The sequence below is a fragment of the Mus pahari genome, chromosome 9, assembly GCF_900095145.1.
Source record: "Mus pahari chromosome 9, PAHARI_EIJ_v1.1, whole genome shotgun sequence".
NCBI lineage: Eukaryota > Metazoa > Chordata > Mammalia > Rodentia > Muridae > Mus > Mus pahari.
Window position 1 is genome coordinate 33,370,903 of NC_034598.1, and position 16,935 is coordinate 33,387,837.

At 42.3% G+C, this 16,935-nt stretch overlaps 1 protein-coding gene across 4 annotated transcripts in view; it reads right to left on the minus strand.

Moving 5' to 3' along the window:
* Positions 1-16,935, minus strand: part of Arid5b (AT-rich interaction domain 5B) — a 180,929-nt gene that overhangs the window by 134,572 nt on the left and 29,422 nt on the right. For all 4 annotated transcript variants that reach the window (XM_021205326.1, XM_029542685.1, XM_029542684.1 and 1 more), the window contains one exon: positions 13,100-13,325. In XM_021205326.1, coding sequence (XP_021060985.1) covers positions 13,100-13,325 — 226 coding nt within the window. The remainder of the gene's footprint in view (positions 1-13,099; positions 13,326-16,935) is intronic.

Below are 16,935 nucleotides of genomic sequence, written 5' to 3' on the forward strand. Positions count from 1 at the left end.
GTCTCTTCTGGAGAATTTTGCATACACTACACAGAACTGCACCTAAGTAAGACACGCCCCTATTGTGCAATGCCCTCAAAACTTTGAGGCGTTTGCTACCATGGCCCCAGACAGGTTATTCTAACATTGAGAATTCTTGCTCGTCCCCTCTGATTTCAACAGCACCCCCAAAACATCTCATGGATGTGAGATTTTCTTTCTTTCTTTTTTTTTTTTAAGATTTATTTATTTATTATATGTAAATACACTGTAGCTGTTTTCAGACACACCAGAAGAGGGCATGAGATCTCATTAGGGATGGTTGTGAGCCACCAAGTGGTTGCTGGGATTTGAACTCAGGACCTTTGGAAGAACAGTCAGTGCTCTTAACCGCTGAGCCATCTCTCCAGCCCAGATGCGAGATTTTCTGCTGCAACTGTGTCTCGCCACTAGCCCACAAGCTTATTCTCACAGTAACCCATACAAAGATCCACTAAAGCCCAGGAACTGTCTGTTCTCTCTCGGAGAAACACTCAGTGATAAGTGAGTACGCTTAGGATCCTGACCAAGGAGGACCCGCTGCTCATTCAGATCAAAGAGAGGTCAGAGAAAGGTCAAGGCAGGTGGCTGGCAGGGCAACGCCTACTTGGGTAAATTTTAGAATCAGAAGATTCAAAACATATTAAAAAGCACTTCAAAAGAACTCTGAAGGTTTTCTGTGGCCCTTAGAGTCCGGTATGGCTCATGCAGTCCCGAGTCTGTCTCAATGCCTTGTAATAGATAACCTGGTGTCTGGGAGTTAAGAATTAAACTGCTCACTGCTGTTACCAATTAATATGTCTTCACATACTTTTTACTAAAAACCTTCTGCTGGCCTTGGGGAGAGGGGAGGAAACTGCAGTTTCAAAGTAAGAAAACACAAAAGGAAACTGGTATCATTAGCTAATTGCACCTACTGTGTGCTGGTGCCGGCAACACAGAGGTCTAACCAGATCCTCCCTCAGCCCCGTGACACCCATATTGTTGACCTTGCTTTCCAGATAAGCAATCAAGGTGCACTTAAAATGTCAGGACCTTATATTGTGTGAAACAAAGAATGCCATAGCAGTCTGGCTTTTTAAATCTACACAGGGAGGGACAGCGGGGAGGAGAAGGTTGGGCACAGTTCTCGGAAAGACGATACTTTGTATCTGCCTATTCTGCCAAATCTTTGATGGAAAACACAGATACAGAACAATGGGAACGAAATGGACATTGTCATTTTTAAACAACAGACTAAGAAAAGGATGAAAGGCACGCAGATTCCATATGTTGAAAAGCCTGTATTTATACACACAGCCATCACATGATAGGTAAATTAGCCAGGTAACCAGAAGGTTTTTTTTTTTTTTTCTAGTAGAAAAGTATATGTTTCCATCCTGCTTTGAACTCTCCCTTATTATCGGCATTACTATGAAAACAATGTTTTATTTCTTATGGAGAGAATAGGCCAGGCCCAGAGCTTTGTTTCAGCAGGGCCTAATAGAATGACTTCTTTGTGAGCCAAAGCAATTGACTGGGTTGTTGGAAGGTGGGGCCTGTGTTCTTCAACCATTAGCAAGTAACCATTTTAAGGGAGCTGAGAATTACAAGGGGCCAGTTGCCTAGGAAAAGAAACATTACATGAGCAGCTAAAGCCATCTCCTTAATAACCTGCCACCTAAAACGAAAAATAAATAAATAAAAGCAGGTTACGTACACACTAGCTGCCAATTAAAAAAAAAAAAAAAAAAGATAATGCAGAGCAAGTTCAGTCTGGACTTGTTTACTAACCTGAACCCTTTATGTCCCTGCTGTAAAACTGTAGCAAGATAAATATTCCCTTGAGAAATAGGGACATTAACAAGTGCCAGTATTAATATGTAAAGTTTGTCACACACACACACACACACACACACACACACACACACATTAATGCCACCACTGATCCTCAGATGGCCTGGATGGCGTTTAAGAGCTCTCAACAACAAGTTTTTCCAGAATGAGCGACAGATCCTTGATTACTAATTATCCTCCCTTTCCCAAAAGTTTGCAGCAAAATACCCCCATGAGATAGCCCTCCCCTTGCCCCTCAGCCCCCTACCCCCACCCCACGGCAGGGTGTGTCGGGAAGTGCAGTAACAAAATCAAATGAACCTTTGACTGTACATAGACCGCTCAGGTGGACTGAAAGGAGAGATTTCAGGAGGGGCTGATTATAAAAGCCAAATGTTTGCTCAGCCTGCTAGATACAGCTTTGAAGTCGGGGGGCCCAACCTTGCAGAGCTCAGATAGTTCCTGGGACGATAAGGCAGAAGCATCTGCACACACTTAGGTGCTTGGCAAGGCGGTAGAGACTATACTCCACATGATCAGAGCCCAATCAGGTGAGGTAAATGATTGAGAACTCAAAAGACCAAGGGTTGCAGGAAGGAGAATTCTCCCACATACAGCTGTCCAAAGGGGCATTCCTACAGTAGAGAGGCAGAAGCGAGTCAAAAGCGCTTTGGAGAATTTGGGAGGGTGGAGAGTGGTCAGGTTTGAAGTTTACACCGGCAGGGACAGGGTTAGATAAGGAAAAAGTGCAGGCTGGGTTTAACAGTCCCTGTGTGCAGGGATCCAGAGATTCCCCTCTGCCAATGCATAAACAGCTATGGAAGAGCACAGAGCGTGGCATGTGAGAACCAGGAACCATTGGAAAGACCAACAGTAAGTCGTCAAAGTTTGAAGCACCTCAACAGAGAGTCACTCCCTGGCCAGATAAACGTGGATTGCGTCACAAAGCTATAGTTACATCATTCTTTATAAAATCCAGTACGGGGGTGGGCTCCCAAAGAGTACATTTTGATTGGGGCGGGCATGGGGGAGGAGTCCATCTGAGTACCAATCGCTGCGCATCTACACAGATGCACCAGAGTAAATGCCAGAGGATATACCGAGACGTGGAAAGAAAATCAGCAATCACGACTTTTTTTCTATTTCACCAACATTTCCCCTAATGACTACAGAAACAACCAACTCAGATGACTTTTTTTTTTTTTTTAAATACAGGCTGGAGTTATAATTTACTAGAGGTATCCCTTCAACATTTGTGTGTTATCCAGTAGTGGTGGATTTATCAAGAAAAGGGGTGGCTATTGACAAAAGGATTCAAAAGTATAAAACTATATAGTATAAATTATTAAAGATATAAGTGGTGGAGGAGACTCACAGAAAGAACATGCTAGACAAGGCACAGGCCAGGAATTTTTAGGAATGAAAGAAATTAGCACTACCTACCCATATGGGGGAGAGAGAGGCATGGAGAGAGAGAGAGAGAGAGAGAGAGAGAGAGAGAGAGAGAGAGAGAGAGAGAGAGAGAGAGAGAAAGCTCACACAGACAGCTATGTTTGTTTAGCCCCACTGTGCACAAAGCACTTTGCAAAGCCTTTGAAAATTCACTTCTGTTCAGACCTGTCCTAAATAAATATATTTATTAATACGGGCTAAAAGCCCAAATTTCAGTCTTCCATTGCCGTGACCTGCAGGAACCACACAGCCTTAACTACATAATGTCAGGAGAGTTAGGAAGGGAATCTTTGACATTTGGAGAAACGCATGTTTTGCAAGAAAGTTTAACATTGAGAGCACTCTGAAGGGTACATGAGCTGTTTAGGAGAATCGGTGTCGGTTCTAAAGCACATTAAGACTAAATGCTGAGCTTAAGTATGGCCTCATGTCAAGTCACCTGCGGGACAGGCGTGTTTTGGATTCTAAGATGGCAAGGACAGTGATAGTAAATCTATCGTGGACACACGCAGTGGCTAGACATGAGAGGCTGAAGGGAAGCTGGAAGAGTCATCATGACTTGAAAGACGTATTACAGAATGGAACTAAGAGAGCATATGGTAGGCCATCATGGATTCCATCACGAACTGAATATGAACTGTCCCATAGAGGACCTTGTTTCAGTATTTGGTCCCCAGACTCGACATTATTTTAGGAGGCTGTGGGAATTTCAAGGAGGTAGGAATGAGATAGAAGGCATAGATCATAGCTCATAGGAACATATCCTCAGGTTGCACTGTCTTTGGCCACTTCCTGTCCGGCCTTCTGCTTCCTGGTTGGCTGTGACGTCATTTCCTAAGGGATCGAACTGAAGATGGATCTAACCCTCCGAAACCAGGAGCCAAATAGATCACTCTTCCCATACATTTTGTCTTAGAGACAAGACTAAAATGCTGTCACCAAAGGAAACTGGCAATCACCACTCCCAGTTTGGAGGTTTGTTTTTGATCCTGGAGATGTATGAGCTCTTATGAAGCCAAGGGTCTCCCCCAAAGTAGCTAGAAGAGACAAAGGGAGTCCAGGAGATGGGTGTTCAAGGACAGCCGAATCTTTCTTTCATTTTTCCCATCAGCTGACCATTCCACAGACAGACATTGTGAAATTACCAGGTCTCACGAATGAAGCCAGAACAAAAAATTACAAGCTGGTTTCCTTCCCCATCATGGATTTACGGGAGAAATAGCCACAGAGAATTTGATTCGTGAAAAAGTTACCAGGGAAAAGTAAAACCCAGAAATGCAGACAGGTTGGACAAAATGCAAACACAAGGACATCAGAATTCAGAAGGGTGGTTGGTGTGAGCTAAACCTGCCACACTTGGTAAGACGAAGAGGACCCACCACACTCCGCTGCCTCTGTTGGAGTAGGTAAAATAAGCCAGAGGTGGGACTGCCCATCACACATGGGTCCTTACCGAGGTAAAATCCAGCTTGTCTAGGTCACACCTTACACTTGGTGGTGTGCTGCCACAGGGATGCCAGCCATTGGAAAGGTACAGCCCCACCGGCACCATTTCCCAAAAGGCATATTCAGGCTTTATAAATAGTGATGTTTATTAAGTAACAGCCCACACTTGGCATTACATAGAAAGAAGAACTCAACTCAAAAGTGGGCAGTACAAGAGAGGAGGAGGTGGGAGATAAATAGTGTTTATGTCTCAGAGGTGTAGAAAAGGCAAGACTGAGAACTAAACCTCACTAGGGTCATATCATCTCTGCAAACAGCAGAGCATAGCCAGCTGTTAGAAATCTGACCCTACGTGATGAATGGCCTCTCTACCCCTGGAAGCCACTTTGACTCTGGCTGGAGGATTCTTAGCAAAGCAGTACCTCCTAGTATAAATGAATAAACCACCGTCATATAAACACTGGAGATGCATCCTCAAATGAATAACCAAGATAGTGAAGAAGCTTAAAAACCACATCCGGAGAAAGAACTGAAAACATTTGGGGTTGTTTAGCTAAACAGAGAGAGAACTCTGAAGACCTTCAGGACAGAAGAGGGAAGAAATGTTAACTGGACCAATGGACCCTGATGTCTCTTCCACCTGGACAACCTCACAAAGAACTCCCAAAATGGTGCCCCATTCCTTGTTTCTGTGTTAGATTTCATAAGAGAAGACAGAATCCTTGATATTCTAATGTCTAACTTTTTTTTTCTGCTACTCAAGCTAAGAAACTCCCAGGTTTAGACTTTCTCTCTAGTCGGCTGCCCATCTTCAAAGGATGTACCAACATAGACCATTTTGGTGACCTTTCAGGTCCATGGGAATTCCAAACAGAAGGATCTTGGACAGGAGTGCGCTCCATATGGGATGGCGGTGTGTGTGGAAAGCAGAGACAACCGATGCCTGTCAATCAACTCAGACACTAGGAGACTTGGCAAAGACGTCCTTCCCAGCTGGGTTCAGGAAACATAGATGGATATTTCTTATTGGAAAACTATTTACTGGCCCTTCCCATCACAGTTTCAGGATAACTTCAACTATTTAGTGAGAGAGGAAAGTTGAGTTTTTGATTTCTAATAAAATAAGTCATTTTCCCCCCTCCCTTTTGAATTGCTAGTTTGTGGGTTCTGATTATTCTTAGATAATATTCTGAACGTCTTGGTTGTCGATTTATGCAGGTTTGAGTGCATTCATTTAAAAAAATTTACTTATTTGGGGTGTGAGTGTGTGCGTGTGAACAGAAAACAATGTGGGAGTCAGTTCCCTCCACCATATTTCAGGGCTCAAACTCAGCTCGTCGGGCTTGCTGAGCCATCTTGCCAGCCCCTTTCTTTCCTTTAGTGAGACAGAATCTTCCTATCTAGCTCAGGCTGCCCTTGAATTCACACTGCGTCCAGGTTGGATTTGAACTCAGGACTTTCCTACTTGGAGGGTTATCACTCTACAAGGTCAAGAGGCAGCTCCCGGGAAGAACCATATTGATACTCTAGCAGCATGCTTCTTGGGATTAACTGTGCTAGGATCAGACTCTGGAAGGAATTGAACCCAGACTGCTGTCAAACCCTCATAAGAGAATCCCCTAGAGGGGTCTTCCAGTTTGACAGTAAGGAGAGTAGAAAGGCCAACGGGTTTCAAGTGGTCCTGTAGGGCTTCTCGAATTATTCACCGATAGAATATTGCAAACATACATCATCTAAGAAAACACTCACGTTTCAGTTGGAAACAGTTCAGCCAAGCAACTGAGAATATAACACATTCTGCTGGGGTAATTTCCTATCCCAATAAGCCCATTTAAAAAAAACACACAACCAGTTATTATATTAAAAAACTATATACCTAGATTGGGCAGATCTATCACTATACTAATTCATTCCTCAGCTATGAGACCCCTTGCAACTTGCGGCTTCTCTGGGTCATCTGGTTCTGCTCCATCTTCCTTCCACCTCCTCCTCTCCCACTCTCTCTTCTCCAGTCCCACCTTTGCCTTACACTACCCAGTCATCAGTTGTAGCCTCTATCTGACCAGTCAGAATGGAGAGAAGGTTCAGCGAGATCACCTGAGTATTGGTCTACCAGTGGGGGCAGCGCCACTTGAGGAAGCAGAATTAACATCAAAATACAAACAGCACCAAACAACCCACAACACATTCAGTGAGCAGTTCCGGAAGACACCTTCCTACATGGAGAGAGAGAAGAAAGAAGAAGGGGTTGGGGGGGGGGACTCTTAATGGGGAGCCGCCAGTCCTCATGAGCTGATTAGACAACTCACATTCTTAATGTGTTTCAAATGGGAAACTCTCATGCCCTTTCTTTATAGAAAAGAGTAAAAGCCATTGCCTTAAAGTACTCCAGGAAGCCACCGGACACTCCATACTCAGAGGTGACTACAAAGAACCATTTGTAATACCAAGCCTCAAGAATTTCTAAGCAACAACTCCGGTCAATTTTTAACAAAGAACCTGAGAGGTTCCTTATAGTGCTGGCAATGGATGGCTCAGCTTGTTTTAATACCAATTGTGTAATTTATAATATAAAGAAAAGCATACATGTGTGTTGTATGTCTCGATTGCAGATTATATATTAGGTATTACTATGTGTAATATTGTCAGTTTATGTATGATTAGCCATATATAGTACATTACATTGATAGGTTTGTGGCTAGATTAAAGAGAGCAGGAGCATTATATTATATATATTTATATGATATATAAATATATAATTTATATATAGGAGATATATGTACACTTTGGTGTGTCTTCTATTGGGAGAGGCAATGTGGAGAGAAACTCTACTCCTTGTCCGGAGAAACTGTGGTTAGGGATATCAGAAACAAACCCCGGTGCTCGCATGGTTCCGCATAGCTCCTGATCAGACACACCTTCCATCTGATTACGTTAACGCTGAACCAAAGTAAATTAGACTCCAGGCTTACAAGCGCTCCGGAAGCCCCGAGGATTCCATCCTTGGTCTCCTCCCAAATCCAACAGCCGAAAGCCAGGTGTATATTATTATTCATTTTAACAACAAAGATCCTGAAGGCAGGAGCATGTGCTGAGCTCAGGGGTTTTCCAGAGAGCAGCAGATCTTTAGGTAGAGGGGACAGCCTCCGCATGACGCATGCTCAATACCAACCATCCACTACCCAAAGTATAGAGGAAGCCCCTGCTGGGGCAGGGAAAGGGGAGGTCACTCTTCTGCCCAAATAGACACTTAGGGAACATGAAATTCTTTTTTCATTTATATTTCTCTCTCTCTCTCTCTCTCTCTCTCTCTCTCTCTCTCTCTCTCTCTCTCCCTCCATCTCTCTCTCGCGCGCTCTCTCATTCATTCAGCCTTCCNAAGACATAGAAACTAGACCATTCATAATCGCCCATCCGCAGTTAGCAGTATGGTAATTGACATCGAGTCTGTTACAAAAAGGGGGGAAAGGAAGAAAATGCTGTTTTAATAACCTTGGCCTAAAACACATTTTGCTGTATGCCTCAAAGGGTTTCAATAAAAAAAAAAAAAAATCAACCTGTAGAGACATATTTTCTTGGCTTAAACAACAATCCGAAGCATATAAATGTAGTCCAACTATAATGACATATTTATAGGCCAATAAAGCTTACACTGTGGCTTTCATACCTCACTTAAAGGAACTCTGTGAGAAACAGTGTTGTATAAAGTAATTTGATTTTTTTCCCCCAAACGATAGCCCAAGGAATAAAAAATGCAACTTTGCTATGTTTAACTGATAGTATTTATATTCCTAAGTTGCTAAAATTTTTGTAAAATGAAATAAGTCTTCATTTGACGACTCTCAAGTGCCACACCAAATATGGGCATCAGGTCCACTTTATTACAAAGCTAAGTACTGTAATTCTGAAGACAAAAATAAATAACTAGAGGCTTGTGTAGTGAATGATTTAATCAGTCTGATTCTTCTGGAAGAACAGGTTTTGTGTTCGTTATGCTTATGAATAACACATTCCTTAACCCTTCTGTTCCCACACAGAGATGTTTCTTCACTTTAAAAACACCATAAAAACAAACAAACAAATAAAAAAAAACACCCTCCAGTATGAAATGGGCCAAAGAAGTAACCCCCATCCCAGGAGAGCCCCAGTTGGTGCTGGTCTCATGTGGAACTTGCTTTTTAAGGGAGGGGGGGCAATAAATGTGCTGCATCACATGGAAGAAATGTTTATTGTTTTAACGATTAGCCTTTTCACTAGCTGCATCTGTAGTTGTTGTCAGCAGTCATTTAAGAGTCTTAAATGAAGACTGGAAGGTTTTAAAAGACAAACAGGCATCTCTCAAGGGAAAGGTGATTTAAAGGAAACAAAAACAGATAACGAACAAACAAAAAAACCCAACAAAACAACAACACTACCAAACCAGGCCAGGATGGTGAGGAGAGCCGGAGTGGCCACTGGGAGGTACCACTGGGCAGAGTTTTCCTTTGTACAGCTTAATTTGTTGCCAGACACACATTTGTTGTTTTAATTCTGTTCTTTCACTATTCACAGAGAGACGGGAAATGACACAAACTGGCATAAGAGGAAACTTACTAACTCTGAGCAAGAGAGGCACTTTCATTTAGCTGGGTTTTATATAGTTAAAAAAAAAAAAAATCTGCCTGTGAGAGTCAACCTAATTCTTTCGTTATTATTGATGTTTTTTTTTTTTTTTTTTTTAAACAGGCTAGAGGAACTGGGCTTTAAAAAAAATAGCACACTCAAAGTTTGACTTTCTCCACGGAGAGGTGAGTTTTTCCATTCTTTGCTAGCTTCCGGGCTGGCGGGAGGGTCCTTAAGCAATCTCAAAAGTTCATCTTTCTTTGATGAGAACAATGAGGAAGGATCTACAGAAGAAAAGGCCCTGCAAGCTGAGAGCTTCAGAGTGGTATTGGAGGTGGTTTTGGTGTGGCAGAAAGAGAGAGAGAGACAGAGAGAGACGGAGAGAGACAGAGAGAGAGAGAAAGAGGGAGAGAGACAGAGATAGAGACAAACACACAGAGACAGAGGTACAGAGACACAGAGAAACAGAGAGACACACAGAGACAGCCAGAGACAGAAATAGAAAGAAACAGAGACACAGAGAGACTGAGATTGAGTGAGAAAGAGAAAAGTGAGGTTAAAAAAAAAAAGTCCAAAACAATCCTTTGATGTGACAGCCAGAGAAAGGAAGAGTCGGCCAATCTTTGGGACCGGACAGTGCATGGCCAAGAACATCCGTAGTGTTCCTGGTCTAAAAGTCCCCAGTCTATAAAGCCCAACAATGTGGATTCACAAACTTCAGATCAGACAGATAATGGAAACTCATTACATTAAGGAAAGTTTTTGTTTCTCTTTGCACATTATTACAACACAGCGTGCATTCCAATTACGAAAGCTATTTGTCTCAAATTCCCCACAGTTCATACCAACCCAGTAGAATTTCAAGGCCCTACATTCTGTCCTTAAAGGGGTACTTTACATTTACAAAAAGAAAAGGTATGTGGTCTCTCTTGTTCCCCTAGAGGGTCTCTCAATCAATCTCCTATTGAGTATCTCCCTTCCCAAGCTAACCTCACAAAAGGGTCCCAAATGACAGACAGACTGACTGACACACACACACACACACACACACACACACACACACACACACACACACACGCCAAACCATCTGTGAAGCCTTCTATTAGTCTACACTTTTGGGCTTCATCTCAGTCCCACAGAGAAGATTCTAGGGCACTTAGCCATTAACCAGGTACTCCTTAGTAAATCTAAATGCAATTTGATTTCAAAGCCACTAATCTGCATTTTCAAGAACAAACCTCCAGCAAATGCTTTGAAGAGTTAGGCAAACCTGTTTCTTCTGGAACCACTTGAGGGGAGGGGAGGGAGGGAGAGTGGGGGTGGGGAGGGAGGGTGGGGATGGGAACCACAGATTATGGACTTTTTTTTAAAAAAAGGGCTATGTGTGTGTGTGTGTGTGTGTGTGTGTGTGTGTGTGCTCATTAATAAACTATCCCCTTGAAACACAAAAACAACCCTGCTATAAATACTCATGTTTACATGTGTGACATCAAGCTTAACCATTTACATAGCCTTTTGTCCCCCACGGGTTTCCTGTTTAATGTTTTATTAGTAACGCTATATTCCATAATTCAAGGAAGAAGAAAAAAAGAGTCAGACAAAGAAAGGTTTTAATGTTAAGGTAAAAGCAAGAAAATGGAGACACAACAGTGGTCACACAGGAAGAAGGTGACCCAGCAGATTCACTGCTAGTCAACATTTTCACACATCATAAAAGTAGTCAGGGTGGGTTGACAAAACTGGGCCTGTGTGAACGGGAAATACGTAAAGACTATTTTTAAAAATTCCTCGGCCGAGAAGAAAGAATGCTACCTAATAATTTTCTATAATGGCACACATGACAAGAGGGCTGAGGGTCTGAAATGCCACCGTCCAACATCTATCAAAGAACTGCCAAACAACAGTTGATAGAAACGGCAGGATGGTCTCGACGCCGCTATTGCTCAAACAGCACGCCTCACCACAAACCAGAATCACATGAAAGAGAGTCAGTTCCCTGGTGTTATTCAGTCTACGTCCGTTAAAAAAAATCGTCAGGGTTTCTTGTAAAAGCTAAGTTCTAGGCTTAAAAACAAAACAAAACAGAAAAACCAGGAAGTTGTCACATTAAGGCATCAACCAGGGCCCTGAAATTCAGCACTATGGACGAATGAAAGAAAAGATGCCTCACTGTGTTAAAAATGAAGTTCCTCTTTGCGTGAAGAGGAAACAGCCGTCTAAAGCAGAGGCCAGAAGCTTTGGTCTTGAGCAACGCCAGAAGAGTCCAGCCATGAAGGCCACTGAGGGTACAAACAAGTCCAGACAAAGGGTGGACAGGGTCACATGGTCACGGGAGGAGCGACTGCTGAGGCAGGAGAATGCCTTCGCAGTGTGAGGCCTCTTGTGTCCTTGTTTGTACGGGAGAATGGAAGATTAGACCATACATATTTACCTGAGGTCTCACAGCGGCGGCGGGGCAGAGCTGATGTTCAGATATGGCCAGAACACTCCAAAGTGGGAGAGAAGAGAAATCTAAAGTCCAGACACTCCTTTGTAGGAGACAGAGGGAGCCGAGGGAGGAAAGGCCAAGGACACCCACGCCAGCGGTTTCTTGCTTATTCTATTACCTTGGAAGTCAGTGAATCACTGTTTTGCTTCAGGTTGCTACATACCTGAAATTCTGACTTGAAATCCTACTTGTCCTACTACCAGCCTACAGCAAATACTTTAAGTTTCCGCTAATTCCCTATGAACCCTAATTAAGTCTTAGATCTTGAAGGCACAGAGACCATGATTTTAGGTCATGTGCTATGTCACCCAGTAAGAGACTTTACACAAGAGAGACCCAATAATACAACAGCTCACGAGTTTCCTGTCCTGCCCAGGCAGTTTCCAGATCTTAGTCTTGGGTCCCATTCAAATAAATCAATTATATACACACATACATAATATCCATACTTATAATTTTTTTTAAAAAAATCACATACTGTACTGTTATGTGATATGTAATTTTATAAGATATAATTCTGTGTGTGTGCGCGTCCAGGTCGGCTCTGTGTTTGTGTGTTTATGTCTACCTGTGGAGGTCAGAAGATAACATTTCTAGTATTATTCCTTAGAAGCCACACATCTTGGCTTTTGTTCCCCACTGGCCTGGAACTCATCTATTTGGTTACTTGGGATAGCCTCAGCGATCCATCCTGCCTCCAAATACCCAGTTCTGGGATTACACGCTTGTACCATTGTGCCCGGCTTCGTAATATGGGCCTTGGGGGGATCACACTTCAGTCCTAAGGCAAGCATTTTCCTATCTGAACCATCTCTCTAGACCCTATGAGATAATTATATACATGATATATAGTATGTTTTGAAGACTCATTTTTATTATTTCTAAGTGTGTGTGTATATGTGTGCATACGTGCACATACGTGTGGTGTGTGCACTTGAGTGCAGGCACCCTCAGAGGCCAGAGGCATCTGATGTCCCTAAAGCTGAGTTTTCAGGGGGCTTGGAGCTGCTTGGAATAGGTGCTGGAAACTGAGCTGACATTTTCTAAAAGAACGATACGGTTCTTAACTAACATCTGGCCAGCTCTCCAGCCCCACAACATATAATTATGCTATATAACTCTTAAAAATATATATAACTCTTACATATTGCATCGTTCTTCATACATAGTTCTTACTTCTTTTCATGTAGATATATTGATAGTAAGGGGTTCCAGGATAATGGACAGAGTGGATGTAGCTCATTGCTCATTGAATTTAGAAGCAGGAGCCGTACTTACCGAGATCCGCCTTTTCCTTGAGAACGTCTTTGAAGTTGAGCCCACTGTTGAGAGTTGACTGCCTGTACCTGAGCAGAGCCTCCTTCTGTCCGTTTCTCCCAAAGGCCTCAGTTTTCACCGGAGTGGCTCGGAGCCCACACCTCCACTTGGAGAAATCAGAATGCGCCCATTTGACAAGGTCCTCTAATTTAACAATCACCTTTTCAGAGACAGCGATGACCTCATCCTACAAGAGGTGGGGAAGAACAGAAAATGTTATTCTGGGTTTGGAAAAAAAAAAAAAAGTGATCCATTCTTAGCCAAGCCTCCCTGGATGCCACGGGTCCAGCCTCACCTTCTGGTCAATGGTCTAACCTTGGACAAGCAAACTATGTGTAGCTTTTAGGAAGAGAAGAGCCCGGGGACCTCATTTCAGCTTAGTGGCTTTTCAGGCCTCTTTATTTAAAGAATAATTTATATGATGTGTTTGCTGTGCGTTAGAAGGTTCCCAGAATCAGGAGACAGTAATTCTAACAGGCATTTTTAATACTAGACACAAAGCCCCATCTACCAATCTAACTCCTTGGGTGAAAGCTAATTTTTAGGTGCAATTAATTGCAAATGAAAAAAAAAAAAAAGTAAGGTTGGATGACTAATGGTTAGCCTGTCTTCATATAAATGGCCTAAGTAAATCTAGAATTCTTGGAACTCTGACTCACCCCAAATTCCTATGTTTATGGTACATTTTCCCTTGGCTTATACACAAATATTGAATTTAACTTTTGTCCTAAAAAAAATTAAATAAAACTGTGATGTAATCCCCCAAGAAATACTCCATAAATGTTATGTGCTTCCCACTGAAAGCAACTTACACATTCTCGTGTTTCTGAAAAACTTTGCAAACTGGGGAATGAGTGGACTTTTTTTTTTTCCTCTTTTAATACATATGGGGGGGGAGGGGCAGGAGGGCGGTGAGAACGCCTTTGAATCTAAGAAAAGTCGTTGAAGCTTCGGTTCCTCCCAAGGATCATAAATTTGAATTTTAAGCATCTCTAATTGCTTCCAGGAAACAAGTTTTCTGCCTCAGAATTAGCCCAGCAAGATATTTAGTGGCTATCTCTATGAGGAACAAAGAGGGGGGCCCCTGGCCGAGATATTCTCTGGAAAAGACTTAGGGATCCCTCTCCCTGGGTTGGTTCTAAATGGACTGATTGGAAGCGTTTGACAGTTTAACTTGAGCTGACTCCCTTTCTCTGACTGAACATTTCTGAAGAAGGCTTAGCTGTGAAAAACCCCTAAAGCTTACAGAAAATTTTCAAAATAGTTCTGACAAAAGAACAACAGGAAGATGTCTCTGAACTATTAGACAGAAAAGAATTCACGACAGAACTTGGCTAATTTTACTGTTAAATACAACTCTCTCTTCTCTACCTTCCCCACCACAGACACAGACACACACACACACACACACACACACACACTCACTCTCTCCTCCATACATACACCACACACAATATACACACACACACTCCTCCATACATACACCACACACAATACACACACACACACACACTCCCCCATACATACACCACACACAATATACACACACACTCCTCCATCATACACCACACACAATATATACACACACACACTCCTCCATACATACACCACACACAATATATACACACACACACTCCTCCATACATACACCACACACAATATACACACACCACACACCTTACACGTAAATCACCCCTGCACACACACATACTACACTACACTACACACACACACACAGACTCACTACACTACGCTACACACACACACACTCCTCCATATATACACCACACACAATATACACATACCACACACCTTATACATAAACCACCCCCACACACACAACCACACAGTACACACACACCCTAACCACACACACACACAACCACACAGTATACACACACACACACACACACACACCCTAACCACTCCCCCGGCACTGTTCCAAGTCAAACAAAGAGTTTTATTAAAATGGTGTTTGCACAGTAAGAAGGACTCAGTTTTGTTCTGTTGAGTATTTTAAGGTAAGAGGTAAATTTTGCGTTTCCTTGTCTGGTTCAGGACTGCTTCTGAGAAAAAGAAGGTTGCTAAAAAGAGCAGTCCCAAGGACTCGCTCAAGAATAGAACATGAGGCTGGGTAACGGGAGCCCCTCTCTTATCTTGATCAAATATGAACTTCTCGTAAAGGCAGACAAAGTGGAAATTGTGTTTTGTCCTCTTCTCAAGAAAACACCTCAAGACTTTATAAACTGTGGGGCACATTTAAAACATGCCATTTGAGGAGCTGATTTCACTCACATTCAACTCTACTATTTCATCAACTTCTTGAAATAGAAGACCTCTGCTTGTCCTGCATTTATAGCTATTACATGATGATTATGAAATGTCAGAATTTTAAAAAAAAAAATCCGGGCTGGGTATTGTTTCAAAGCATATGGGGACAGCTTCTGGGATGGAGGAGAGGGCATAGCAGGGACGGCATTTAGAATGTTCTGGAAAATAATTAAGTAGCATGGTATATTAGTCTCCACAGGAACACAGATGGAATTTGGCAACATTTTGACCAAATAAGGCTTCCTAGAATAGACAACTTTGGAGATGAGTGTTATTCTCAAATAGATCAAATGATTATTATCATTTCAATTACCAGTTGCTTCAGATCTTTTCCGAGAAACGACATGACTAGACCTGGCTTCCTTACAGCAGCCGCTGAACAAATAGTTTATTAACCAAGAGAAAAATACAATCCTTATGATGTCATTAATGAATAAACTTGTCTTTCAAGATTATCTCTCTAGATTTGCCCTAGACTCTCCCTTTACTCACTTAGACACACACACACACACACACACACACACACACACACACACACACAGAGAGAGAGACAGAGACAGAGACAGAGACAGAGACAGAGACAGAGACAGACAGAGGCAGGGGCAGGAATTCACACAGACATATAAATCAAAAACCCAGCTTGGGGTTAATTGTGAGCACAGCCTTGTGTTTCACTGTGGATTTAGAGAGCCGGCATCCATCTCCTCACCATTGTTAAATGTGAGGATTTTTAAAGGGAATCTGATAAGAGCTAGAAACAGCACACAACTCTCTGAAACAAAACGACCCGCGTGTGTGTGGAAAATGTGTCGGGAAGCCTTACTCTGAGCACACAATAGCATCTGTCACATGTTCATACTTATTATTCTGAGTCAGGGCTGACTAACTTTCTCATAGTGCCCGTTCTTGGGCAAGTCTCTCTCTGTGTCTATGAAAAGAATTCCAATAAGCTCATGCCATGATTCCATGAGCTCTCAGCAAACTGAGAATTAGTGCTGAATAAATACTGAATAAATATCCCCGATTCACTCAACAGACAACGCAGAAGGATCACAAAGAAATACACGTTGTTATTTTGTTAATGTACCCTGACTTTTCAATTAACCCAGAGTTTAATCAATATTTATGTAGGACATGTGAAGACGCTCTCTAGGCCCCTTTCCTCTTCATCATTGCTTTAAGCTGTTTCTGTAATTGGGATTTGATTTCTACCACTGTACAAAGAAAAAAAAAACCCAAACCCCCAAACAAAAACAAACAAACAAACAAACAAACAAACAAAAAACCAGTTCTAAGTCAGAAAAGATAATCCAGGCCAGAAGTCACAATGCAGCCAACCCCCAAGGCCCTTCCGCATGTGATAAAGGTTGGAAAATTTACACACAAAAACCTAGACTTCAATCTTTTCTTATAAAACAAAACAAGGAAGGAGATTAAAAAAAAAAAAAAAAAAAAAAAAAAAAAAA